Genomic DNA, 25,829 nt, shown 5'->3' with positions numbered 1-25,829 from the left:
ATTACAATTCTTATTACATATATAGAGCACAATTGTTCATATCTCTGTATATAAATATGTTCACACGAATTCATATCTTCATACATGGGTAATGATGTCCATCACATTCCACCATCATTGCTAACCCCCTCCCTTCCCCTCCCTTCCCCTCCCACCTCTCTGCCCTGTCTAGAGTTCCTCCATTCCTCCCATACACCCTCTCCCTACCCCACTATGAGTCAGTCACCTTATATCAGAGAAAACATTCAGCATTTGTTTTGGGGGGATTGGCTGACTTCACTTAGCATTATCTTCTCCAACTCCATCCATTTACCTGCAAATGCCATGATTTTATTCTCTTTTATTCCTGAGTAATATTCCATTGTGTATATATGTGTCACATTTTTAATCCATTCATCTACTGAAGGGCATCTAGATTGGTTCCCACAGTTTAGTTATTGTGAATTGTGCTGCTATAAACATTGATGTGGCTGTGTCCCCGTTGTGTGCTCTTTTTAAGTCCTTTGGGTATAGGCCGAGGAGAGGGATAGCTGGGTCAAATGGTGGTTCCATTCCCAGATTTCCAAGGAATCTCCATACTGCTTTCCATATCGACTGCACCAATTTGCAGTCCCACCAGCAATGTGTGAGTGTGCCTTTCCCCCACATCCTCGCCAGCACTTATTGTTATTTGTCTTCATAACAGCTGCCATTCTGACTACTGTCAAGTTTTACTGGTGCCTTCAAATGGCCCCAGAGATAGGTGATTGCCTTTCCCAAAGAGCTCCAGAGAAGGTTTCTTTGGTCAACTAGGAATATATAAGTTTGAAATATTTTTGAAGAAGGAACAATCACATGCCCATGACAATATTTAACATCATAATCTGATTTTTCATGCACACTAAAAAACCATGAAGTATATAAAACAACAGACACTTAGAAATAGGTCTTTTCCCCTCATGTTTCAAGAAGCTGGTGCTCTCAGGCTCTTCACATCCGATATACCATCGTCTTCACCAGCCCTAGATGAGCTACTTTGGAGTCACCTGAAGCGCTTTCCTAGAACATTTCGGCTCACTGCTTTCTGAGTTGTGAGACACACACTGCTTCTAGAATCAGAGGTTCTGCCTCCACACCTATCTATTTATGTAACATTAAGAAGCTTGGCTTTGTCATTTGTTCTACAGGCCTATATAATTTCTCCACCATGACCACCAGCTAAGGAAATTGCTTTTTGAAGTGACTTTAATGGTTTGTTTGCAATGATAATCAACATGTGCAATTAAGAGTTCATGACCCCAGGAATAATGACTAAATCTTCATTAAATGGCGTGACCCTTTTTTTTTGTAAACTGACTCTATAACCATTGTAAATTAATAGTGATTGAGTTTATTTCTGGCTGATATGTCTGCCCCCAAACAATACTTTATTTTTTCTCCCAAAGTAATGCAGGGATTCCTAACAACATAATATCCATTGCAGAGACTTAAATACAAGTGAATCCCTCTTCTCTAATGATTGATTGTAGAGAACATTGTATTCAAGAATAGACAGTTGTTTTGAAGGTAAAATAAAGAGCTAGGAATCAGAAGTTGTAATTTCTAATAACAGTTTCTCTGTTCTGTGTTTACTCTGATCAATGCCTGGGTAATTGGGAAGCTCAACAATAGAGCATCGGCACTCTGCTTCACAGAATGCCCTGTGATTCTATTATTTTCTATCTAATAATGAGTACAAGCTCAGATGTTGGCAGAAGTCCTTGTAGCAATGGAGAACTCATTTGTCACTGTTGATTGACTGTCCCATTACTCTCTGCTTCAGCTTATAAGGAAAAAAATTGGTGATTATTTTGAGATTCTTGGATGAAAAACTTGGAACATGCAATTCCATATTATTACTCTTGGCCACTCCTTTTGATGCTAACTCCAGAATTACTGTTCATCCTTGGTAGTAAGTAACAATGAGCCAGGCCTGGTGGCACATGCCAGCAAGCCCAGCAACTCAGGAGGCTGAGACAGGAGGATCATGAGTTCAAAGCCAGCCTCAGCAACAGCAAGGCACTAAGCAACTCAGTGAGACCCTGTCTCTAAATAAAACACGAAATAGGACTGGGGATATGTCCCAGTGGTTGAGCGCCCCTAAGTTCAATCCCCGGTAGCCCCCCACCGAAAAAGAAACAGTGAGTGGGATTGGCTACTGTTTGTTAGGGTCCTGTGGCCATAAGGTCGCTCCTGGTGTAATAATTACCAATAAATCTTCCTACCTGCAGGTCTTAAAGGGGAGGTTTGGTCATGGGTAAGTACTTACCTTTCCCTCTGCTGACTGTGTGATTTTCCATTACTCTAACTTACTTTTTCAGCTTGGCAATACCAATAAACAAAAATGAAAAAATGCTCCGATCGCCCATCTCACCTCTCTCTGATGCATCTAAACACAAATATTCCAGCGAGGACTTAACTTCTTCCAGCCGATCTCATGGCAATGGTGTGTTCACTTCCTCCTCGTCCAACAAAAAGTCTAAGGCCACCGACAGCCAACTGCAGTCCCATGCCGGGGACCTCACGGTGGGTGTATTCCCCTCCTTTCCCACAGAGAATCAGAATGCAGTGGTGCACCCTCGCCACACCCTCTGTCCCCAGCTTAGGAGTCTCCACTCATTTGGGAGGTTCTGCAGAGAATCCCTGAAGGAAGCTTTTGGAGAGACCGGGCAGAGCAGAGGACTCCTTCAGCCTTCCTCACAGAGAGCAGCAGAAGAAGAAATTCATGCAAAAAGAAATATCAGCCTCCTCTGTTTATGAAGCCTCCTTGCAGGATTCCAAACTCCAAAGAAATACCATCCTGGGGAAGAACAGTTGGGAGTTTTGAACCAACCAACCTATATATTGGGAAAACTTCCTTATCCCCTGGCAGAATTAAATCTGAGATTGAAACTATATCAAAATCTGCAGGTCTCACACTCCACCCTTAGAGGCCAGTGTCCCAGCCTCAGTGGGGGACACCCAGAACCACCCCTTTTCCAGTAGTCTCAGGTGATGCCAGCACTTCCCTGGGGAGGAGCAGAGTCTCGTGGATAAGTTTGGGTGCACAGTTCCCCCCCCCCAACCCCCGACTCAGCTGCAGGGTGATCTTGGCCCTAGTTGTCTCATCTCGAAGCCCATTTCTTTATCTGCAAAATGATGGTGATAAGATTGAAAAGAGGAAGAGCTGGGTTTGGTGGTGCCTGCCTGTAATCCCAGTGGCTCCGGAGGCTGAGGCAGGAGGATCCTGAGTTCAAAGCCAGCCTCAGCAAAAGCAAAGTGCTAAGCAACTCAGTGAGACCCTGTCTCTAAATAAAATACAGAATAGAGCTGGGGATGTGGCTCAGTGGTCAAGTGCCCCTGAGTTCAATCCCAAGTAGCCCTCCCCCACAAAGAAAGATTTAAAAGAAGTGACTTTTCCTTAAGACCCCAGCCCCTCTGGGCCCCTACACAGCTAACACCATAGGTGAGCCCCTCTTCCCAGCCATGCTGGCCTCCACTGGCTGGTGGCCCTGGCGCACTCATCTTCCCAGGATGAGTTCATTTTGAAAAAAAATAAAATAAATAACCTTCAGGGTATGTGTATAAAGTAGATATAAAAAAAATGAATTTCATCTTTAGAGTTGGGTCCTATCTCCTAGATCTCTCATTATGTTTATGCAAATATTCCAAAGTCTAGAGGAAAAAAAAATCAAAAAAATCCCAAACACTTCTGGTCCCCAGCATTTTGAAGGAGGGATCCTCAAACCATATTTCTGGTTCTTTATTGAAACATAATAACCATCAACTCCGAAGCACAAGGTGGAGCAAAAAGATGCTCTTTTAATGCTCACTCTTCCAGCCACGTGGCGAGTGTCTCAAGGACTCCTGTGTTGTTTGTTGTTTAGAAAGCGACTCACAACAGTGCTGAGCACGGTCTCCTCCACAGCAAGACCCGGCCACAGACAGAGCCCTGGTCTCCAGGCTCCAGCGGCCACAGGGACTGCAAGCGGCAGAAACTAGTCTTCGATGATATGTAAGTTTGGGCTTTTTCCGAATATGGTGAGGGGCAAGAGAAAGTTGGGAGCTGGGCAAGTAGGGGACACATGCGTCTCACCCACAATGCGCCCGCTTCCTCTCGCGTGGCTTGGTCATTTAAATGTCCCTTTGAAAGGGGGCCGGAACTTTGAATGAAGAGACAGAAAGACCAGTGCCAAGCGGGAGGCTCCAGAAGAGCAGGGAGCTGAAGGCAGGAGAATTGAGAGTCTCTAAGGCCCTGGAGCTGAACCGCTGCGAGTTTTATGCTATCAGAAAGAAGCGTAGTTTTGGTATTTTTTTATTTAGAGACAGGATCTCACTGAGTTCCTGAGGGCCTCTAAGCTGCTGAGAATGAGTTTTGAACTCTCAATCCTCCCGGCTCAGCCTCCCAAGCCACTGGGATTATAGGCATGCACCACTGCACCCAGCTGCCATATTCTTTAAAATGATTCTTATAGAAACATCCTATCATCTTTCACCTGGTATGGCAGCTTCCATCAGTATAAAAGTAGAAGAAAAACCCAGGTGTGGTGGTGGCACACACCTGTAATCCCAGTGACTCGTGAGGCTGAGGCAGGAGGATGGCGAATTTAAAGCCAGCCTCAGCCATGGAGAGGCCCTAAGCAACTCAGGGAGACCCTGTCTCTAAATAAAATACAAAAAAAGGGCTGGGAATGTGGCTCAGTGGTTGCATGCCCCTGATTTCAATCCCTGGTACCAAAAAAAAAAAAAAAGAAAAAAAGAAAAGGATATTCTAGAATGCTGGTGAGAGACTGAAAATAACAAATGATGAAATGATGCTGGAGGGTATTTAGGCTCTTAGGGGAAAGCTGGGTGTCAGGGGAAAGCCTGGAAGGTAGAGGACAGGGTTCAAGACTGACTCCCGTTTCCAGTTGGAGTTGACAGCTGGAGTGTGGAGTGCACCTCTCTATGGGGCAGGAAGTTAGGCCCTAGGGTGCGGCAGCTCCTGCCCTGGGGTCTGCAGCTGACTACACCCACTGGAAGTCAGGAAGCAGAACAGCTGCAGACATCTCTGAATCCTGATTTCCCTAGAAAAAAAATAATGGCAGTGGGGACTCCCAAAATCCAGCTAGATGACAACTCACGGGGTGTCACCTGGGGAAGTGCAGCGTGCACAGAGGGAGTCTGTCCAGCCTCACCTAAGCTTCACTGAGAAGTGTGAATGCGGAGTCTTAGTCTTCAAGTATCACATGGACTTTGCTAACCTAATGAGGATACCGAGTCATGGGGTTGAAAACCAAAGTCACATTTTTTTTTCTCTGTTTCACTGAACGAACACTTTCCAAGATAACTCAGTTTCAGGAAGTTTAAGGGCGGCCCAGGAGGCCCAGGTGTCTCTCCTTCCCAGGGCACTGCAGCTGCGCCCCAGTCCCCATGCACGCTGTCCTCGGGTGCTCACCACCTCCGTTCCCCTCATCTCCCCTTGCTAAGCAGTGTGGGAGGTGGTAATTAATCCCCAGGGAGGGCACGGAATGGAAGTACATTCAGTTCTTCAACTCTGTCTATCATCTGAGTTTGATAATGTAAATTACTCAATTGTTAGAATTCCACTTAAGGACAACATGGAAATTTGCATTCAGAAGTTATAACCTGGCAACGTGATCAAACCGGAGAAGCATTAGGCAATGACTGAGGTGCTCAAAACATTGGCAAACATTGATAGGCTGAGGCAGGAGGATCGCAAGTTCAAAACCAGCCTCAGCAATTTAGCGAGGCTCAAAACTGAGCAAGACCTGTGGCTCAGTGGTTGACTGCCCCTGAGTTCAAATCCCTGGTACCAAAAACAAAACACCAAACACTTTCAGGGGGATGGGTTTAAAATATATACTTATGGAAAAATAGATGCAAGGAATTTTCCATTGTATGCACCAGAAGACAAAAGTCAGAAATTGCAATGGCTAAATGGTTGTACTCCAATCTGCAGTTTCTTGGGCTCTTTAGAAGAAGAAATGTTTCCCAGTCTGCTAGAGTCCAGACTGATATAATTCTGTCACTATACCAATGAAGAGGTTGTTGTCATTTGCTCTGCACGTTAGCAGTAGTTATAATTTTTCTGGCTGATGACTACAGTAACATTGTTACTCCTTTTGTGGATAGAGAAAAAAATAGAACCAAAGAGTGTTCTTCCTTCCATATCCACCATAGGGAGAGAGGAGTGCCTTGTTCCTATTGCTGTGTGTGTCCCAGTGGATTTGAAATCTGTAACAGTGAAATGCACCTCAAACAGCCACTCCTGGACTGAGCTCAGAAAGTTATAGGGAGCTTGAGAAGCAAAAAGAGGCGCTGTGTCTTCCTTGGCATGGTGTAAATAAGGGTCCCTCAAGAGACCACAGTCACCTGAAATGGTGTCAAATATCTCCCAGGTTCACTTGCTGGGTGTTGAGTGCCTGCTAAGTGCCAGGGACAGGGGTGGGAGACTGGACCCCATGAATGATTAACTCCCAGAACCGTGGGAGAAAGGGGCACGTGGGTGGGCATCTGGCTTCTCTCTTGCTCCTTTTTCCTCCCTTCCTCCTCCTCTACTCTTCCCTTTCTTCCTTCCTCTCCCTCCTTCACCTCTCCCTCCTCCCTCCCCTCCTCCTCCCTCTTCCCCTTCTTCCTCCTCCCCCTCCTCTTCCTGCCTTTCCTCTCCCCATTTCTCCTCCACCCTCTCTTCCATCCATCTTGTTCTTCTTCCCCTACTTTTCCTTCCTCCTGCTCCTCCTCCCCTCCCTCTTCCCTCCTCCCCTTTCCTTCATCCCCTTCCTCTTCCCCCCTTCCTCCTGCTCCCCCTCCCTCTTTCCAGCACCAACTTCCTGCCCCCAGGGCCTCCAGTTCCTGTCACTTTCCTTGGTTTGCCTTCACTGTGTCCTTAGCAGTGAAATGGACTAGATGATGAATGCCAGGCTAATTCAGAGCTGATGGAACTCCAGTTATGGTGATCCAAAAAGTAACAGATGCCACACTGTCATTTAGTTTTTAAAGCCACACCATGTAGCTTTTTTTTTTTTAAGTAAACTCATCTTTTCCTAATATAAATACTTGTTAACGGTTGGATAAACATGCAATTCAGACAACAGCTGAATCCAGTGAGCTGTCAATAACAAGTATTGAATGAACACAGCTGAATTATAAATAACCTTCCCAGAGGGAATGGCTGGATATTTTTCCTTCTTTTTCCATGAACCTACATGCAGGTAAATTTAAATTCATGGGATTCCAAGCCCCTTTTCCTATGCTACTTACCAACTAAACAGGCACCAGTGTGTGCTGTTGGGATGCAGACAGAACCGAAGGGAATAACACTTGTTTTTAAAACAGGATCCAGGTCAGCGTGTTCTGGTAAGTTGCAGCCTCCAGTTGGTGATGGTGTGACTACACCTCCTCCCCCAACATTAAGTAAATGCATGAGATTCACTATTCCACAGCCACAGTATTAAAGTGACACTTAGGTGATCACCAAACTTTTGTTTTAAAAAAAAAAAATCTTTTAAGAATTTATGTCAATGGGCTGGGAATATAGCTCAGTTGGTAGAGTGCTTGCCTTGCATGTACAAGGCCCCAGGTTCAATCCCCAACATCATTTAAAAAAAAAGAATTTTCATGTCAATGAGTGACATCGCTTGATTCTGCATAAGGCCGGGACACTAGCCTTATTAACACAAAGCCATGAGCCATAAATCACTTGGCATCATAATTAGTGACGGGAGACTTCTTGGCTGGGGAAAATGGAGAGACAGCAACTGGGTCATGAAGGCTTCGTTCAGAAGTCCTGAATTCACGGAGCTCAATGGTGAGATTCTTGGCTGGGAATCTAGTGCCTGCATCATGCCAGCCATATTGCTGTTAGGAGCCAGCAAACCCAAGGCCAGAGCCTCCTGCTGCTCCGAAAGGATGTGCCTCTCTTGCCCATCTTTCACATGGAAGAGTCAGTCACGACCAGCACAATCAGCCAAACCAACAAACAGTTCCCATCTGTCCCCAAGGTGCCAACAACAGGAGCCCAGCTCCCCACCCCCCACCCCCAACACTGAGAAAAGACTCTCTGGCCACACAGGAGGCTGAAGGCCATGGGCATGTGAAATGTGACTGACAGGAAGGAATGGGGACTTGACATTTGTAATGTAATTATGCACAGCAGTCTCAGAGCTAAAAGGATTTTAATTTTATAGAGGATGGGAAGAATCCCGAATGTAAAAGGTCGGATCTCTTGAAGCATGATTTAATCAAAGGAAACCAATTGAAATCCTTGAGTAGGTGATATTACAGCCAGGCAGGGTCCCCCCAGGGGGACTTACCAGGGCATTGCTGTCCTGAGGGTCTCTCTTTCCCAAGACTTCAGAACTGGGCCCCACCTTTTTATTTTCCTGATAAGCCTCGGTACTAGTCTTTGTTGTTCATGGATAATTGTTTCCATTCTGAAATCTCTCTTTCAAGGTCAGGTCCTCATTTTGTTCTAACCAAAACAGAAAGAAAGTGAGGGGAAATAAGGACATTCAGATCTCTCTGATTGAAATCTGAGCTCTTTGATCACTTTTAAGATATGGGAAAACTATTCTATTTTTTTAAATATTTTTTTAGTTGTCAATGGACCTTTATGTTATTTATTTTTATGTGGTCCTGAGGATCGAACCCAGTGCCTCACACAGGCTAGGCAAGCCCTCTACCACTGAGCCACAACCCTTCAGTCTTTTATTCTTCTCTGGGTGTGAATTTTAAAAATGAGATCAATAATTCTCCATCTCAGCAGAAAGTTCCTTTTGGTTCAATAACAGAAGCTCTCCCCTGCTTAGCCTCCTGGAAGGGGCACACAGCTTCCTGTGCGTGGCAGGAGGATGTGACCTGTAAGAAACAGGACCAATTATGCTCCTGCTTCTGAGAAGCCAGGTCCCAGGCACTCTGAGGGCCCAGCTAGCGTCAAGGTTGTAGAAGCACCGCGACACTAGAATCCTTGCTGACTAGACATCATCTACCCGGAAAGCCAGCCTGGCTCCTCAGGATCCCTGACTCCAAACGGTCCCATCGGCAGTGACCACCTGGGCCTGGGGGCGTGACTCAGTGGTGGTACAGCACCGACACGGGAGGCCGTGGAGGCAATCCCCAGCACCAAGAAAATAATAATCCAATAATAGTGATCCCCGAGTGTGTTGCCAACAACTGCTTACCCTCTTACACTTTCTCCTTCTGGAGAAAGCACCTCCAAGCTTGGGACACAGGAACACCACTGGGGCTTAGACAGTGACAGGCTGAAATACCAGATGTCAGATGACACATTCATTTGGTGTGCCACGGCCCCTTTGTCTGATTTGGATCTCAGTCTGCCTAAGAAATCCGTCCAGATTTCTGCCACGCAGAGAAACCTGTGAGTTCACACACATTGAGCTCCCGTCCCTGCCCGTGTGCACAGAGCCGGCTGGCTCTGCTGAGCACGGCCTTTCACAGAGGTAGGAATTACTGAGCCGTGTGTGCCAGCCTCTCCGTGGGAGATCATTCAGCTCGCTCGCTCGCTCTCCGCCAGAAAGCAGAACAGAAAAAGCAAGGTTGCCTTAATACTCCTGTGTCAGAAGAAATATCAGGGGTGCTCACATCCTGCTGCTGCTCAGATCCAGGGCCATGTGTTATAGGTGGGGGTGGAGGGAGGGTGAGGAGAAGAGAACAGCCTCTTTGGATCAAGTAGTAAGGTCACTTTTGTCCCAGAGAGCTCTTACAACAAACATGCATGTGGATGTGGCTTCACTCGGGCCCCAGAGCTACAGAGTATAAGATACATTTATGATGCTTAATTGAACTTTGATTAGATTTGTTGATGTATCAACATGAAATACCATCACTGTGAGAAACAATGTGAAGAATTTGATTTCATAAATTTTCTTAAAAAAAAAAAAACAACTCTAGATCTTTCGAATAGAAACAAACAAATAAAAAAAATTACAAGATTGGCCAGGCATGGTGGTGCATGCCTGTAATCTCAGAGACTCAGGAGGCTGAGGCAGGAGGATCATGAGTTCAAAGCCAGCCTTAGGAAAAGCAAGGCTCTAAGCAACTCAGTGAGACTCTGTCTCTAAATAAAATACAAAATAGGGCTGGGGATGTGGCTCAGTGGTCAAGTGTCCCTGAGTTCAATCCCTAGTTCCCACCCCCACACACACACACAAAAATTAGATTGGATGAAAAATCTGTCTGAACACTGAGATGATTAGGGTTAGTGCCTGTGCTATGTCATACTCTGTACTGCCACCACAGTGGTAGTGATTTTACTTTTCCTATTGATGATCTATTGCTGTGGGACGTGATACCTTCATGCTGGCATGCATCCACTGACGTACTGGACAATCCGGGTGACGTCCCATTGGTCCCAATGGCTTTCTAATGATCTGATCTAGGAGCGTGGCACTAGAAATCACCTGAAGAAGAAAATGGGCCAATCATCAGGCAATCTTCAGTGAGTCCGTATAGTGAGCCTGCTATTAGATGCAGAATGAGAATTCTAACAAATGTGTTTGTAAATGGCCCCCAGATGGTATCTTTCCCTTCAGCAAGTCAGGTTACTGCTGTAACTGCCCAGATAAAGTCAGAAAATTAGATGTGTTACTTATCTCTATGTACTATTGAGAGTTTGTGACTCAGCCGCCATGTCAGGTTTTTAAAAAAAAAAATGCATTTATGTGCCGCAGATAAAGAACAGCATTGATTAAAGAACCCGTATTGGGGATTATAAACCGCTGCCATCTATAAAGGCAACTTAGAAAGCTCGGGAAAACGAGGATGCCCTAGCTTATTGCCAAGAAAATCTTTCCTGAGAACAAAATGCATTTGAAATGACGATCTGTTCGTGACAAGGTCTACAAAACAGGCCAAGAAGAAAATGACCAAACTTATATACTAGAGTGTGGAGCAGATAATGATGTGGAGAATTTCCGGTTGCCATGGAGACGCGCTCTGGCTCATCACCCCATCACCAGGCACCACTCTTTTCTGAGCTCAGAGAAAAGTCGATGCCATTCAGGAGGGACTTGTTCACCTTCTGTCGTGTGCCTAAAAGCTCAGGATGGGGAAGACTCAAGAGGTCCACAGCCCTGTCCCTGCTGAAATTGTACCAGCCACCAAGTTGTTCATAGGCAATGACCATAGCCCTCTGCAGCTTAGAAGGCAATTAAATACCCAGAAATGTAGTGCAAACACAAAGTGCTCTATGAGACCAGGAAAGGCAGAGATAAGCATGGACCAGTGACCGGAAGGGCCCAGGGTGGCAGTAGAATTTGAGGGCAGTAACTTTTGGTTCATGGTCGATCCTTGGTGAAGACTCAGTTAATAAGCAGAGAGCACAATATTCTGGGCAGCAGGGAGAATAAGCAAAGCTTCTGAGACAGGGAGAGCAAGTTATTAAAGACAGTGGGGAAAGCAGCCCAGAGTTTGGCCAAGGCTGTTGGTAAATAAACGATGTGGTTAAGGGAAGGATATTAGGTCCCTGAACTGAGACGTCACCTCAGAGGCCCTGGAGATGGAGTCAAGGTCTGTGAGCAGGATGGCAATGTCATGAACACTGTCGCGAACAACATTGGTCAAGGGGTGAAACTCAAGTTAGATTGCCCGCGAGTCCATCTAGAGTCTCAGCAACCTGAGAGGCCAGGAAAGCCTGGACTTGTGGAGAATGTGGTCTTGCCAGAGGAGAGGAGGGCTTACAGGAAAGCAGGCAAGGCATTTGGCAACAAGGGGAAATGGGTGAGAATTCTGGAACTCTCCCCCTGAGCAAATAGGCTTTGGGCCCCCTCGTGAAGCTCAGGAATCAGAACTGGGCTTGGGCTAGAGGTGGGGGTCTTCCATGTCAGGAGATGAAAACCAAAGGACAAAAAATAAGTAAGTACAGAGGATCCGAGGGCAGTGAAACTGTTCTTTGTGATATCGTAATGGTAGAGGCACGTCATTTTTGTTTGTCCAAACCAATAGGATCTACAACACCAAGGCTGAACCCTAAACTAGCAACTCTGGATCATGATTGTCAGTGTAGGTTCCTGGATTGTAGCAAATGTGCTGCTCCTAGTTTGGGATGCTGATTCGTGGAGGAGGCTGTGGGGCAGAGGGAATAGGAGAACTCTCTGCTCAATTTTGCCAAAAGTGCTCTAAAAAAATAAAGTTTAAAAAACAGAAGCAAACAAGCAGTTAACAACAAAGATAAATTGCCAGAGCTGTTTTCAAAGACCAAAAGATCCATATGTGAACAAGGGTCAACACGTGACCTAAGAAGGAAAAAAACATCCTGTTAACGCAACTCAAAAGCCATTAGATCAGAAGAAGCATGTGGGTGCAGATGTAATAGAGAAGGCAGAGCCTCTGGCCTCACCCACCAATGGGAGACCCACCCAAATGAATGGCAACTGTCAGACCTGCAGCGGGACAAGAGTGGTGAAGGAGCCAAGGACAGGATTAAGGAAATCCTACAACAATATTGCCACTTCTTGTTTGTGACATGCTAACACGACAGTCCCAGCTTGTTACCACAATACTGATATTTTATAGAGAAATAGAAGATAGAAAACCAGGTCCTTTTCTTGCTTCTGTGATTTTTTTTTTTTTACCCATAGCATTATTTGCTATGATTCTGATTTGTCTGTGAGTGCAATGTTTAAAGCAATCAGTGTTCATTGTCATGGTATATAGTATGTTTTTAAGGGTTTTGACCTTTTTGAATAAAGGGAAGCTCTGGTTACCTGATATCACAGTAAGGCAAAAGACCCATTAGAACCTGAAACAAGATAATTCAAAATAAGCATATCACAATAGGTTAAACAGTCCAGGATTAATCTCCCTTCTTACATCATACCCCCATTCAGGGACTCCTGGCTTAGATTGCATATTCATGAATAGGTCAGGTTTATTGATTACATAAAGACCCATATTACAGATAAAGTTTACAATGATGGAGACTAAAGCATATAAATTTTATTTTTTAAAATCTGTCAGATAAGCCTTTAAAGGTACTGCCTGACAAGTGCTTTAATGTAACCGGGGATCATTACACATGCGCCGATCAGTCTCAGGATGAATTACCTTTGTCTCCCGGAAGAACCAGTGCTGACCAGGATTATTGCTTTAATAATGCACATTCTGCTGTTAATGTTTACCAGCTAGCTAATCAGGGCTCCAGAGAATTCATGCCATGTTTGCATTATTACAAGCTAGACATCATTTTACAATTAACTTCATTACAACTGGAACACAATCATATAGCATTACATTTTTTTTTTCATTTTTCACTGCCAGGCTTGAAAATAATTAAATATATACACATACAACTCTAGGTAGCACTTATGCATATAAATGATCCTTATATCCATAAGGATACATAAATATTCTCACCCATACATATCCATGCAATTATTATGAGATATATTTACAACCTTTAAGTTAAAAGGGATTGTTCCATGTAACTATTACATGAAATAAGATTTTTCACTTTTTTCTTAACCATACAATAAAAAATCTGAATCACAAATTAGGCACTGGGGGACCATGCTAAAACCACTGTAAATGTCGACTCTCTGCCCGTATTGAGTAGGCTCTGAATTGCTAACTTAAGAGAAAAATAATCACAGTGTTTTACATACAGGCAGTAATTTGGAAGTGTAAAAGAAAAGGACTTGATTCCATATTAAGCAGAGTTTTTAAATTGTGCTTTATGTTTGAGGAAAAGAAAAGAATATTTTCAAAAGATCTTGCACTTAAGCAATAATGACGTCTTATATCACTCTCTCCTCCTCGTAGGCCTCGCAGCGCAGATTATTTTATGCAAGAAGCTAAACGGATGAAGCATAAAGCAGACGCAATGGTGAGACCCTTTTCTTTCCAGATACAGTCCTCCAAATGACGTTTGTACTGCAGCTTTATCACTGGGGCAATATAGCTGGGTAATTATAAAATCTATTACAGGGATGGCTGGGCCTGCTAAATGGAGAAATGTTTATATAATCAAGTGCTCATAGCCCAATAAATTATGACTTCAACCAATAATGTCTGACTGGGAGAAAGCCCTGGATAAATGAGTATTTCAATTTAACCCTAAGGTTTGAATAGTAACTAGAGCCAATAGAGTCAGTGGGTGGTAGTATTTTTTTTGCTTTAGAAAAAAAAAATCCAGATTTGCATTTTCCTCTCTTGTTAGCTTGGCCAACGCTTGGCTTGGTCCCAGGATCAAATTTCTTTTCAAAAAAGACTCATGTTCTTCATGTGCATCTGCTACAATGAATGCTTCCCTTGAACTATGCAATGCAGAAACTATTATGTGCACATAAAACCCTAAAACCATCATGATTTGATGTTTTCAAAGAATATAACTTTTCTTGCTTGAATAATCTCCTATTTTGGAAAGCTTGAAGCTTCCAGGCAAGAAATAGAAAACTTTCGGTTTTGTTTTTCTTTCTTTTTTTTTTTTTTTTAAGAGATCGTAGGGTTGTTCCATCTTAAATGCTCATCCAAAAGGACCCCTTCCTACCTAGTCATTCCAGTTTTATTCCCCGCCAGTGTTCATAACGGACATCAACCAGGGTGTTCAAGATGAAAAAGGCATTTTAAACGATTTTTCAAAGCATTATTCCAGTGTTGAAGGTATTTGAACTGTAAAAGTCCCCCTCTCCCAGGGCTACCAAGGTCACCCACCAAACATTTATTTGTACAAGGCCCACTGCCGAGGTACACTGGTGAACAGAGAAAATGTCCAATGAGTGTCGAAAAATAGAGAAGAGAAATGGAAAGACAGTTCTTCCCCACAGAGTTCCACAATCTAATGGAGAGTTCCGGTCTCGTAAATAAACTGATGGCATGGCCCCTATCGGGAGACACATCAAACTTTTAAGCAGAATGTTTTAGTCAGCTTTTTCACTGCTGTGACTAAAAGACCTGACAAAAACATTTTAAGGAGGAAAAGTGTATTTGGGGGCTCTCAGTTTCAGAAGTCTCAGTTCCTAGACAGCTGGCTGCATTCCTTGGGGCTCCAGATGAGGCAGAACATCATGGTGGAAGGGTGTGGCCGAGGGAAGCAGTCACGTGATGATCAGGAAGCAGGGAGAGACTCCACTGACCAGACACAACATATACCCCAAAGATATGCCCCCAAGGGACCTGCCTCCTCCAGACCCACCTTGGGCCACCACGCAGTTAATCCCATCAGGGGGATTGAGTTACTGATTGGGTTAAGGCTCTCATAATGAAATCATTTCTTGTTTTTTTTTTTTTAATAATTTAGTCTCAGTTTAATTGAAGCTAGGAAACATATACTCCAAACTTTTTTTAAAAGGTTACTTCGTAAGAAGCCTCAATAGCCATACTGTGAAACAGTTTTTATCAGCCTTATTAGCCATAATCTTTTTTTTTATTCTAATTAGTTATACATGACAGTCGAATGCCTTTTGACACCTCATTTGTCTGGCTGTGCATGATGTGGAGTTACACAGGTCAGGTAATCGTATATGCACATAGGGTCATAATGTCCTATCCATTCTGCTCTCATTCCTACCCCCATACCCCCTCCCCTCCCTTCACTCCCTTCTTTCTCATCCAAAGTCCCTCTACTCTTCCCTAGCCCCCCCCTTATTGTGAACCAGCATCTGCATATCAGAGAAAACATTCAGCCTTTGGTTTTTTGGGGGATTGACTTATTTTGCTTAGCATGATAGTCTCCAGTTCCATCCTCTGAACTTTCTTGCATTGTCTCACACGTGAGCTTTTGGGGGACACCTCACATCCAAAGCATAACACAGAATGAGGTTTTCTGCTGTCTCCATCCTCTGGGGTTCACTTGCCCCACCCCACCTTTCCTATTGACTGTTTCTCAAGTCACACTGCCCCAGCGAGGCCTGTCCCCTGCCAGCCTCTGAGCTCACCTGTTATTGCCAGCCACTGGGCATGTGCCCACACACACATACAAGGTCTCAGGCACCCTCAGCATCTCCCGTGTCCAGGCAAATCACACCATTCTTTCCCAGGCCCGTGTTTAGGTCTCCTCCCTGAAGCATCCCCAACCTCTCCCCAGCCCCATCACTCACCCGCTACCATCCATCTCAGTGGTAGGGGACTCCTCCTTCTGCATTTTGTCAGTTAATCATGAACTGCTTTGCACATGGAACTGGTGTGTAGGTGCGTGTTTTCTCTGTCCAGATGTCCTGTGGGTTTCTGGAAGCAGCTATGTGTATCAGGTACACATACCCCAGAGTTGAGCGCTGTAGACCATGCTTACTGAATGAAATTATTTACTTACTCTGAAGGCATTGCCAAAAAAATGTTGCCTGTTTGGTTTTTTAAGCTGTTTAAAATTTTGACTTGCTAATGAGAAGCAGTTTTGCAATACAGTTCTGTTTTCTAAAGTATTGATTCTAGGGAGATTTTGTTTTATTTTTGTAGCAAGACTTAGAATGATATGTATGTGTCATTCTTTGAATATTGGGGAGATGTTGTGATCCAGACAATATGTAATTATCTTCAGAGAGTAGCCATATATGGAACCAGGAACTCAATGTGTAAGTTTAATATATGAGAATTTAACAATATAAAGCTGATTTGTGGCTATCCTTGTGGACATGGGGAAAGATTAACATACATGACTTCAGATAACCCAAAAAAATCATATTTAGTGTCAATTTTCAACTTCATGTCTCATTTTGGTGAAGCTGAAATGGTGCCTTGAATTTTATCTCTTCTCTTTTCCCTTCATCTTGCCCTTATGTGAGGTTCTCGCCATTAATGGAAAACACTTGAGAAGAGGAAGAGATGTCAATGTCATAAATAATATAAAAGATAATAACCAATGCTTTGAACTGTCCAAGTTTGCAGTGTACAAAAGAAAGTGTGGTTCAAAGCTAGGCATGATGGCGCATGCCTATAAACCCAGCAACTCAGGAGGCTGAGACGGGAGGATCACCAGTCGGAGGCTAGCCTCAGCAAATTAGCAAAGACCTCAGCAAGTTAGTGAGACACTGTCTCAAAATAAAAAATAAAAAGGAATAGGGATGTAGCTCAGTAGATGCTGCAGAGCATGGAGGAATAGGAATGAAGTTGCCGACCCTTTAGAAAGAGACGAGACCACAGCTGCCATGAAGTCCTGAGCCTTGTTGATGGGCAGCTGTCCCAAGCCTTTGCCATGCTATATGTGACCACATGCTCATTTCCCCCCAGTCTAGTGGCAATTCAAGAAAACAACTATTGAAGTAGTACAGCAGTCTTCTCTTATCTGAAACCACAGATAATACCAGCCTTTAGATGTACTTCTTTTTCCTATATATTCACCCTATGATCAAGTTTAACTTCTAAATTATATACAGCGATTAGCTAATAGTAAAATAGAATAATAGGCTATGATAAAAAAAAAATTTAAGCTTATAAAATGTCCACTTCTAGAATTTTCCACTTAATTATTTTTGGGCTGTGGTTGACCATGAAAAACTGAAACCATGGAAAGCCAAACCGTGACTTCACGAGGGGCCTACCATCTCCTAGGTCTTTGTTCCCTCGGCTCCATTCACAGAATTCTGAAACTCACAAGTGAAGCACGTGCACTGTCGGGCAGCGGTGAGTGACAGACTCTCGTTAAGGGAGACGCTGTGTGTTCTGTTGATCAGGTGGAGAAGTTTGGAAAGGCTCTGAACTATGCTGAAGCAGCCCTGTCGTTCATCGAGTGTGGAAACGCCATGGAACAAGGCCCGATGGAATCCAAGTCTCCTTACACCATGTACTCAGAGACGGTGGAGCTCATCAGGTGAGCCGCGATTTCCTGCCGGGGTAGGGAGGAGCCCGAGGGAGGACTAGATGGGCAGCCCAGAGCATCCGTCTGTCCACCACCCCTTCAGCCACTGGAACCCTGGCTGGGAGGAAGCTGAGTCTCGGTGAGCCCTGTTCTCGCCTAGGTTAGGAAAGAGTCTTAACTGCAGTAGGTGACTCTAGTCGACACTAAGGTGTTACGTATTTCAAAACAGCTGAAGCAGAGGTTTTTGAATGCTCTCACTCTAGAGAAATAATAAATGCGTGAGGTGGTGATATGGTCACTACCCACATGTGATCAATGTCCAATGTACAAATGTATCATACTGTCAAACTGTGCCCCACAAAGATGTAAAAACCGTCAGAAAGAAAATAGAGTAATGTTGACCAGATTAGATCGTTATATTACATGTATGTACAAATACATAACAAATCCCACAATTATGCATAGTTATAATGCACCAATTAAAAAATGGGAAAAAAGAAAAAGAAAACCATACATTTGTGGATTTTTAAAAAAAATGCTGAAAATCCATTTGCCACTTAAATCTGTACCTTGTCCACCAAAACTGACATTCTTCTTCCTCACGGAGAGCCACTGGGGGGCCAGGAGCTCTGGCAGGGGGTAGATTACCACAAGTGGGAGAATCCCTTCCTTCACCAGGGGTCTGTGGGAAGCAGGCAATGATCCGCGAAGGGCTGCCTCCAAGAGAGTCCAGCCTGGGGAACCCTCCCTCCCACCGGCCTCCTCTCCTTAGGCAGCGCCACCAGGGACCACCTGGGGCCCCAGGGCATACCAATATAGTACCAGCAAGGCTCTGAAAACTAAATTATAATTAGATCACAGCCCCAGAGTAGCCCAAGGCTTGCCTGCTAAACCTCAACAGGATAACTGCTAAGACAAGAGATTTAAATAGGATCCGGAATCTCCTAACATAATAGCCAAATGTCCAGGAGACAGCAGAAACTCACCCGCCACACCAAGAACCAGGAAAATCACAACTGAAATGAAAACAGATCAGTTGACATCCATGTCACGATGAAATCAGATGGTGGAATTATCTGGCGAGAATTCCCAAGCAGCCATCCTAAAAATTCCCCAGTAAACAATTACGTTTCTCTTGCCACCATCAGAAAGCAGAAAATCTTGTCAAATTTTTATTTTAAAAGAACCAAATAGAAATTATAGAACTGGAAACTATAATAATAGAAAAAAACCACTGGAGGGGCTCAATCATAAAGGAGAGATAAAGGATACAATCAGTGAATTTGAGGTCAGAAAGTAGGATTTATCCAATCTGAGCAAGAGACAAATGAATAGACTGGAAAAATTTTTTTAAAAAGTGAAGAGGGCCTCAAGCACTGTGCTAGTCTAATTTCTGCTGCGCTAGCAAAATACCACGGACTGGATAAATGATAAACAATAGAAGTTTGTTTGATTCATGGCTCTAGTGACTGAGAAGTCCAGGATCATTGTGCTGGCATCCAGTGAGGGTCTCTGTGCTGCATTACCCCACCATGGAAGGGCAAGGGAGCCCGGGTGAAACAGGAAGGTGGCCTGAATTCCTCCTTTTTATCGGGATCCACTCCCTCAATAACTAACTCAGCCAAGATGAATCCATTAGTGAGGGTTCTGCCTCCTGAGGTCCCACCACTGAATACTGCTAACTTGGGTAATTTCCAACGTGTGACTTCGGTGGGCATATTCAAACCAAGTAAGCACAGTAACAGGAGATCCAACGTTTGTATCACTGGGGTTGTCCCTGAAGGAGAGGAAAAGAGACTGGGACTGAGAGGGTGCTTGAAGAGGTGATGACTGAGCGTCGCCACGTTTGTCAAAAGACATCAACCTGCAGATCCTGGCAGCCAAGGAAAACCCGAATAGGATAAGCCTGACAGAATGCAGGCCAGGACACATCGTGATTCTGTCCCCGAAAACTAAAGACAAGGAAACCGTGAAACCATCAAGGAGAAACAGCACATCAGCTGGGGGAGAACACCCGCTCAACTGACCGCCCGCTTCTCATCTGAAATCGGGGAGGCCAGAGGAGGTGATGTGACATTTTTTTCAAGTGTGGAAAGAAAGGACGAAATATCAATCTGTGGATTCTAGATTCGGTGGAATATTCTTCAGGAGCGGAGGGAAACAAAGATATGACCAGACTCGGGAAAACAACAGTGTTTGTCTCTGACAGACCCCCTTAGCGAGTGACTGCAGGACCTTCCTCAACAGAGGAAGGAATCTGCACACATCAGGAAGGAGAAGAGAAGAGAAATACAGACCCATGCAATCAACTGTCCTCCTTTCATAAATCATGTTTGATGATTGAAACAAAAATGGTACCACCATCTGATTCTCAGGGTAATTATTTAGAAGTAAAGAAGATAACAACTTCCACACTTCACTCAAGGTGGTAAAATGTTGGTACTGGTGAATTCTGTGAAGCATGTAAGTTTATTGTCACTCCCAAGAGCAACCACTGCAAACGCTCTGCACAGAGACACACTCAGAAACCGACAGATCTGCACATGGAGGAGATGAGGCCATGGTAACAGACTGCTTCTTAAGCCAGCAAGCCAGCCTGCTATACCAAGAGCTTCCTAGAACGATCTGGGTTAATCCCCACAACAAGGCTGTGTAATCACGGCATTAGTTCTGTTTTATAGGTAAGGAAGTGAAGGCTTAGGGACATTAATACACTTAGGCTCTCACAACTAAGTAACTGAGCTGGGATTTGAACCTGGGACTCTCTGACCGTTGCAGTACTACCTCAGTTCTCTCAGAGAGTCTGCATAGGTGACCTGGCATGTTACTGCAAGAAAGCAAAGGCCACAGCCCCCCTAGTTCAGAGAAGTGAATGGAATTGTTTCTCATAATGCACATAAATAGAAGCCAATGTAGATTAAAAATGTACCCAGATCATTTACACTGCCATCAAGATAAGAGTCACATAACAAAGGCGAAGGGGTCAAGGGAGCACCCATCTGAGTACCACGGGTACAAATTCTCCTGGAGGTGAGCCCAGAAGCATTGAACCTCACCTCCAAGTGTCACCACTCAGCCACACGTCAGCACTTGGATTAACAGGCGTGTTACCATATGCTTGACTAGTTCTTGAACTGCCTCCTGCAGCATTTGAACTTGTATTGCTAAAAGCAAGAGTAGTGAGGCATCATAAGAAAGATTTTGTTCATTATATCACAGTGATGTGATGCTTGGGGGAAGAAGAGCAATGTCAGAAGGCTTTTAAGAAAGAATTATGAGCGGCACTGGGAAAATCTAAGTACTGGGCGGACAGAACTAACAGCATAGAAGTTCTGTTATTACTAAGAGAGTTCTTTTTGTTTTATTCCTTTGCTTTCCCTCTCCCCACCCCCTTTTGCTTTTATTTTTTGTTTTTGATTTTAGATATGCTATGAGACTAAAAACCCACTCGGGCCCCAATGCCACACCAGAGGACAAACAACTAGCTGCATTATGGTGAGTGCCTCATCGCAACCTAGAAGAGTGTCCTCGGCCTCCTAAGTCCTTACTGGCAAATCATGTGCTAAAATGCATGGTCTTTTTCCTGGCACCTTTGAGCATACAAAGCCCCATGCTGTTCTAACCGCCAGGGAGAATCCAGACCATTTCTTTTTTTGCTGTTCTATGCATGAACAGAATTCAGTCATTGAAAATCGACAGGTCAATTACACAAGGGTAATTTTTTTTTTCTCTGTGTGTGCATGTGTTTCAAAATCAGGTAGGTCCCCGCTTTAGTCATTTGAATGTACATTGTGTCAAATAGCGTTTCTCTTGTGTTTGATGCTTTAGATGCAATCAAAATAATTCATGTGTTGCTTTATGTGGCAGATCAGTCTGAATGAATAAAGACGGTGCTTAAAGCTCTCAACGCATTAAACTGAAGAGCGGCTCATTATACTTTGATAATAAAATCACGTCTTTCAAAATGTTAGCCAATATATAAAAGATTTTTTTTCTGTACTGATAATGATTACAACGATAACTATTATGTGATTATAATAGCTTTCTCCATGACATCTCCTCAGGACACCTCACCCCACTCCCCAGATCTCAGAACACCTCTCTGTTGGTTCTCCCTGTCAAAGGATCCAAATTTTTTTCTTCTTCAAAAGCTCATTCCACTCTAGAATTTAATCTACCCATTAGAGACTCAAATGGAATCTCAAAAACCGTGACAGCAACATAGACAAAAGAGAGGGTCTCGGGTTGTTTCACTTCCAACCCTTCATCATATCGTCTGGAGTTTGGGCTGTTAAGAGACTATTCAGGCTCTTGCGATTCTAGCACGTCAACACCGGATCCGAGTTAGCAAAAGATTACTAGCAAAAAGCAAGCAAGAAAGGATGAGTCCAGGAAACACTACCTGTGCCCTTTTCTTTACTGAAGTTCCATATTGGGATAAATAAATTGATGATAATTAATAACATTATCATATTAGATATAATACTTATATGTAAATAATAATTCAAATATTGTAGACACTATCAAATGATGAAAACTCTCAACAGAGTGTTTTTTGTTATTCATGATTCACACTCATTATTTATATTATCTATTTAAGCTGAATATCGGGTAATAAAGTATTAAAAAGCAAAGGTAATAAAAACAGGTAGAAAAACTGACCTATTCACAAAGCCAGGGTAGCTCACCCAGGAAGCAGTGAAAGCTGTGGCTAGAGCTTCCTCACGCGGCTCATGGAGAGAGACTGCCCTCTCGTGGTAGAAGCAGGAAGCACCAGGCCCTATTCCCAACAAAGTGATACATCTCATATTCTAAAATAAGCTAAAGGTGAATATATTTATGGAGTACCACATTGGAATTTTGAATTATATTCTGGGGACAAAAAGAAGGTCAGGTCATGTACGTACCTACAGAAACATCTTAGATACATAAGCATGGTGTAAATACCAAGTCACTTGGAATGGCATGACTTTGGAAAAGGCTTGTTTCTGAAGGACACACTCCTGTTCTGAAGGGCTCACTTCTCTCCTTCCGCTGCAGCTATCGATGCCTGGCTCTCCTGTACTGGCGGATGTTTCGGCTTAAAAGGGACCACGCTGTCAAGTATTCAAAAGCACTCATCGACTATTTCAAGGTACTGTCTGAACAGATGAGCAGCTGCCTGCTTGTGTTCAGGTGCCTCCCTGTCTGGGGCACTTCAGAAAACCCTGGCAGAACCCACTGCTCTGGGCGAGTACAGGTCACCTCTGTCTCCAGAAATTGCATTTATGACACACTTGTGCCTGAAAGCTCAGAGAATGGGCCTTGAGAGCCTAGCTAATTTACCCCCTGCCTTCTTGCCCAAGTCTGTTTGTGGCCTCAAGAAAAGGAATATCCAGTTATTCCTTCCAGGGTCCTAGGAACTAAATCTATAGAGCAGACATAAATTCCTCACATCCAAGAGAAGATTTCTTCTCTTAGAAGTTAACTATTTCCAAGCCACTACCCCTTCGTTATTCTCTAGTAGCTAACTTAATTTTTAATGGAGGTGATATTTAAAAGGGTAAGAGATGGATGATGAGAAACTCAGAGACACTAGAGAGCAACGTGTGACTGTAAGGACTGAATTCGCAACCATGGCAACTTTCACTTACCTCGGGGAATGAAATTATTTTCACTGGGAGAATTTTTTTAGATGGCAAAAGAGTAACAACAAAAGTCCCTGTCTGGTGTACTGTTGTAAAGTGAACTTGAAATTCATCATTTGTTTGAGATTCCTGGGCCTGTTCTCTGTTTATCCACCTAAATCCAGTATCCTGTCCCCAAGCCTTATTTCAGCTAGACCACCTTCCCTAAAAATCATTTATTCCCAACCTCCACTTCTCAGAGCTTGTCTGACCAGGTGATTCGGGGGTCCCTTGGGATATTTTTAGCATGGTGCCTCCTTCCTGAGTGTGCAATTAGAATAACCAAGTTCAGAGCCAAGGAGATCACGTTCCTGGCCCTTTGGTGAGTTATAATGACGAGAACTGGCACAGAGCCTTTCCTTGACAAGATGGGTTGTTTTCCGAAATTCAGAACCTAAGAGCTAATACCAAAGAGAGTTGTTTCAACCAAGAAAAACAAAGCTTGAAGAAATAAGGAAGTTGGCTGGGGCTGGGGCTGGGGCTCCGCGATAGAGCACTTGCCTGGCATGTGTGAGGCACTGGGTTCGATTCTCAGCACCGGGTATAAATAAATAAAATAAAGGTCTGTCAACAAGTAAAAAAGAAAATATTTTTTAGAAAAAAGGAAGCTGAATCCTGGAATCCCAAGAGGGTTACAACAGAACTTTTAAGGGATAACAGAAATAAAGAAATTCTTAATTTACACATGCAGTTCAGGGGTACATAGAGAAAGGAACCTGAGCTTCAGACTTCTCCTTCAGGAGTTATTGGCATTTATCCTTCATCAGATCTACATTATTTAATATATTTAAAATATCAAATATTATTCACATTAAAAATGAATAAATTAGCCAGGTGCGGTGGCACACACCTGTAACCCCAGCAGCTCAGGAGGCTGAGGCAGGAAGATCACTAGTTCAAAGCCAGCCTCAGCAACTTAGCGAGGCCCTGAGCAACTTAGTGAGACCCTGTCTCAAAAGAAAAAAATAAAGAAAGGGCTAGGGATGTAGCTCAGTGGTTAAGCACCCTAGGATCCATCCCTGGTACCAAAAAAGAAGAATATATTAAAAATATTTAAATGTATTTTTAATCGGCCAAGGATTGATCCTGTGTATTTCTGATGTGTGTGATTTTTGATGCATGCATACATTGCAGAATGATAAAATCAAGCTAATTAACATATCCATCGCTTCATGTACTTATCATCTTTGAGATGGGAACTTCCAAAATCTACTCTTAGTGATTTTCAAGTGTACTAGACGTCATCTTTAATTTTAATCACAGTAAATCTCCAGAATATGACCCTCCTTACTGAAACTTTGTATCCTTCCCTACTCAAAGTTTCAAAACCTTCAGGTGACAGTGACAGTTCAGCTGTACAGATGTGTTTTATTCATCTGAACACCCAGGACCATGTGGTGTAGTGAAACACCTTCTTGAGGCCCCGAGCACCCCACCGGTGCCAGTCACATCATGGCAGGAAGGAAGGGGAGATACTCCCTCCAAAGAAGGCACTCCCTTCTCTCGTTCTCTCCATGAAAATGGAGTCATTTCCTGGGACAGGTAAAAGTGACGTGGTTTGCAATTCTGTCCTGTACTTGCACCTTGCTGTGGAGCCTGAGTCCTGGCAGGCCATTTCGGGCTGTTTTGAGAACTCCACTCTGACACTAAAGAAACCAGCCACCACCTGGTAAAGTGCCTTCCGACCCAAAGAGATGTATCTGCATCGCCTGGGAGGAGCCAGGCTGAGACTGGATGAGACTTGTCTCTGAAAAGGAAAATTCACAGGAGCATCACAAAGATGAGGTTTCTTCGTCTTGAGTAGATTTCTGTCCAGGAAAACATTCTTGGGCCCTCAAAGGAAAAAAACTGTGCGTTTAGCAACTTTCTTTGCCAAAGGGGAAATTTTTCTGTTTTGGTTTGTTTGTTTGGTTTTTGGTTTTTTGCAATACTGGAAATCAAACCCAGGGTGCTTCACATATGTGGGCAAGCACTCTACCACAGAGCTGCTGCACCCCAACCTAGAAAAAAAATTTCTATTAGTGCATTATAGTTATACATATTATTAGGGGTCACTTTGACATAATTACACAAGCATTCAATATAATGTGTTTCAGTTTAGTCCTCAGTACTTCTCCTTTCCCTCCCCACCTGCCCCCACCATTCCCTTTCCTATACGCTACTGTCTTTCTTCTATTTATACTTTTTTAAATTAGTGCCTTATGGGGCTGGGGTTGTGGCTCAGTGGTAGAGGTGTCACCTGACACATGTGAGGAACCGGGTTCAATCCTCAGCACTACATAAATTTAAATAAATAAAATAAAGGTATTAAATATTAAAATAGTGCTTTATGGATATATATAAAGGTGAAATTCAATATGGCATATTCAAATGTGGATATAGGAAAATTTGGTCAGATTCATTTCCTATTCCTCCCT

General features: G+C 43.6%; 1 protein-coding gene across 4 annotated transcripts in view; it reads left to right on the top strand.

The window, feature by feature from the left end:
• Positions 1 to 25,829, top strand: part of Aff3 (ALF transcription elongation factor 3) — a 493,397-nt gene that overhangs the window by 458,287 nt on the left and 9,281 nt on the right. For all 4 annotated transcript variants that reach the window (XM_078028559.1, XM_078028556.1, XM_078028558.1 and 1 more), the window contains 6 exons: positions 2,340 to 2,544; positions 3,885 to 4,012; positions 13,777 to 13,840; positions 17,622 to 17,758; positions 21,170 to 21,241; positions 22,787 to 22,880. In XM_078028559.1, the coding sequence (XP_077884685.1) occupies positions 2,340 to 2,544; positions 3,885 to 4,012; positions 13,777 to 13,840; positions 17,622 to 17,758; positions 21,170 to 21,241; positions 22,787 to 22,880 (700 nt within the window). The remainder of the gene's footprint in view (positions 1 to 2,339; positions 2,545 to 3,884; positions 4,013 to 13,776; positions 13,841 to 17,621; positions 17,759 to 21,169; positions 21,242 to 22,786; positions 22,881 to 25,829) is intronic.

The sequence above is a fragment of the Ictidomys tridecemlineatus genome, chromosome 12 (genome assembly GCF_052094955.1).
Source record: "Ictidomys tridecemlineatus isolate mIctTri1 chromosome 12, mIctTri1.hap1, whole genome shotgun sequence".
Taxonomy (NCBI): Eukaryota; Metazoa; Chordata; class Mammalia; order Rodentia; family Sciuridae; genus Ictidomys; species Ictidomys tridecemlineatus.
The sequence above is the reverse complement of the archived record's forward strand: the minus strand, read 5'-3'. Positions and strand labels throughout refer to the sequence as shown.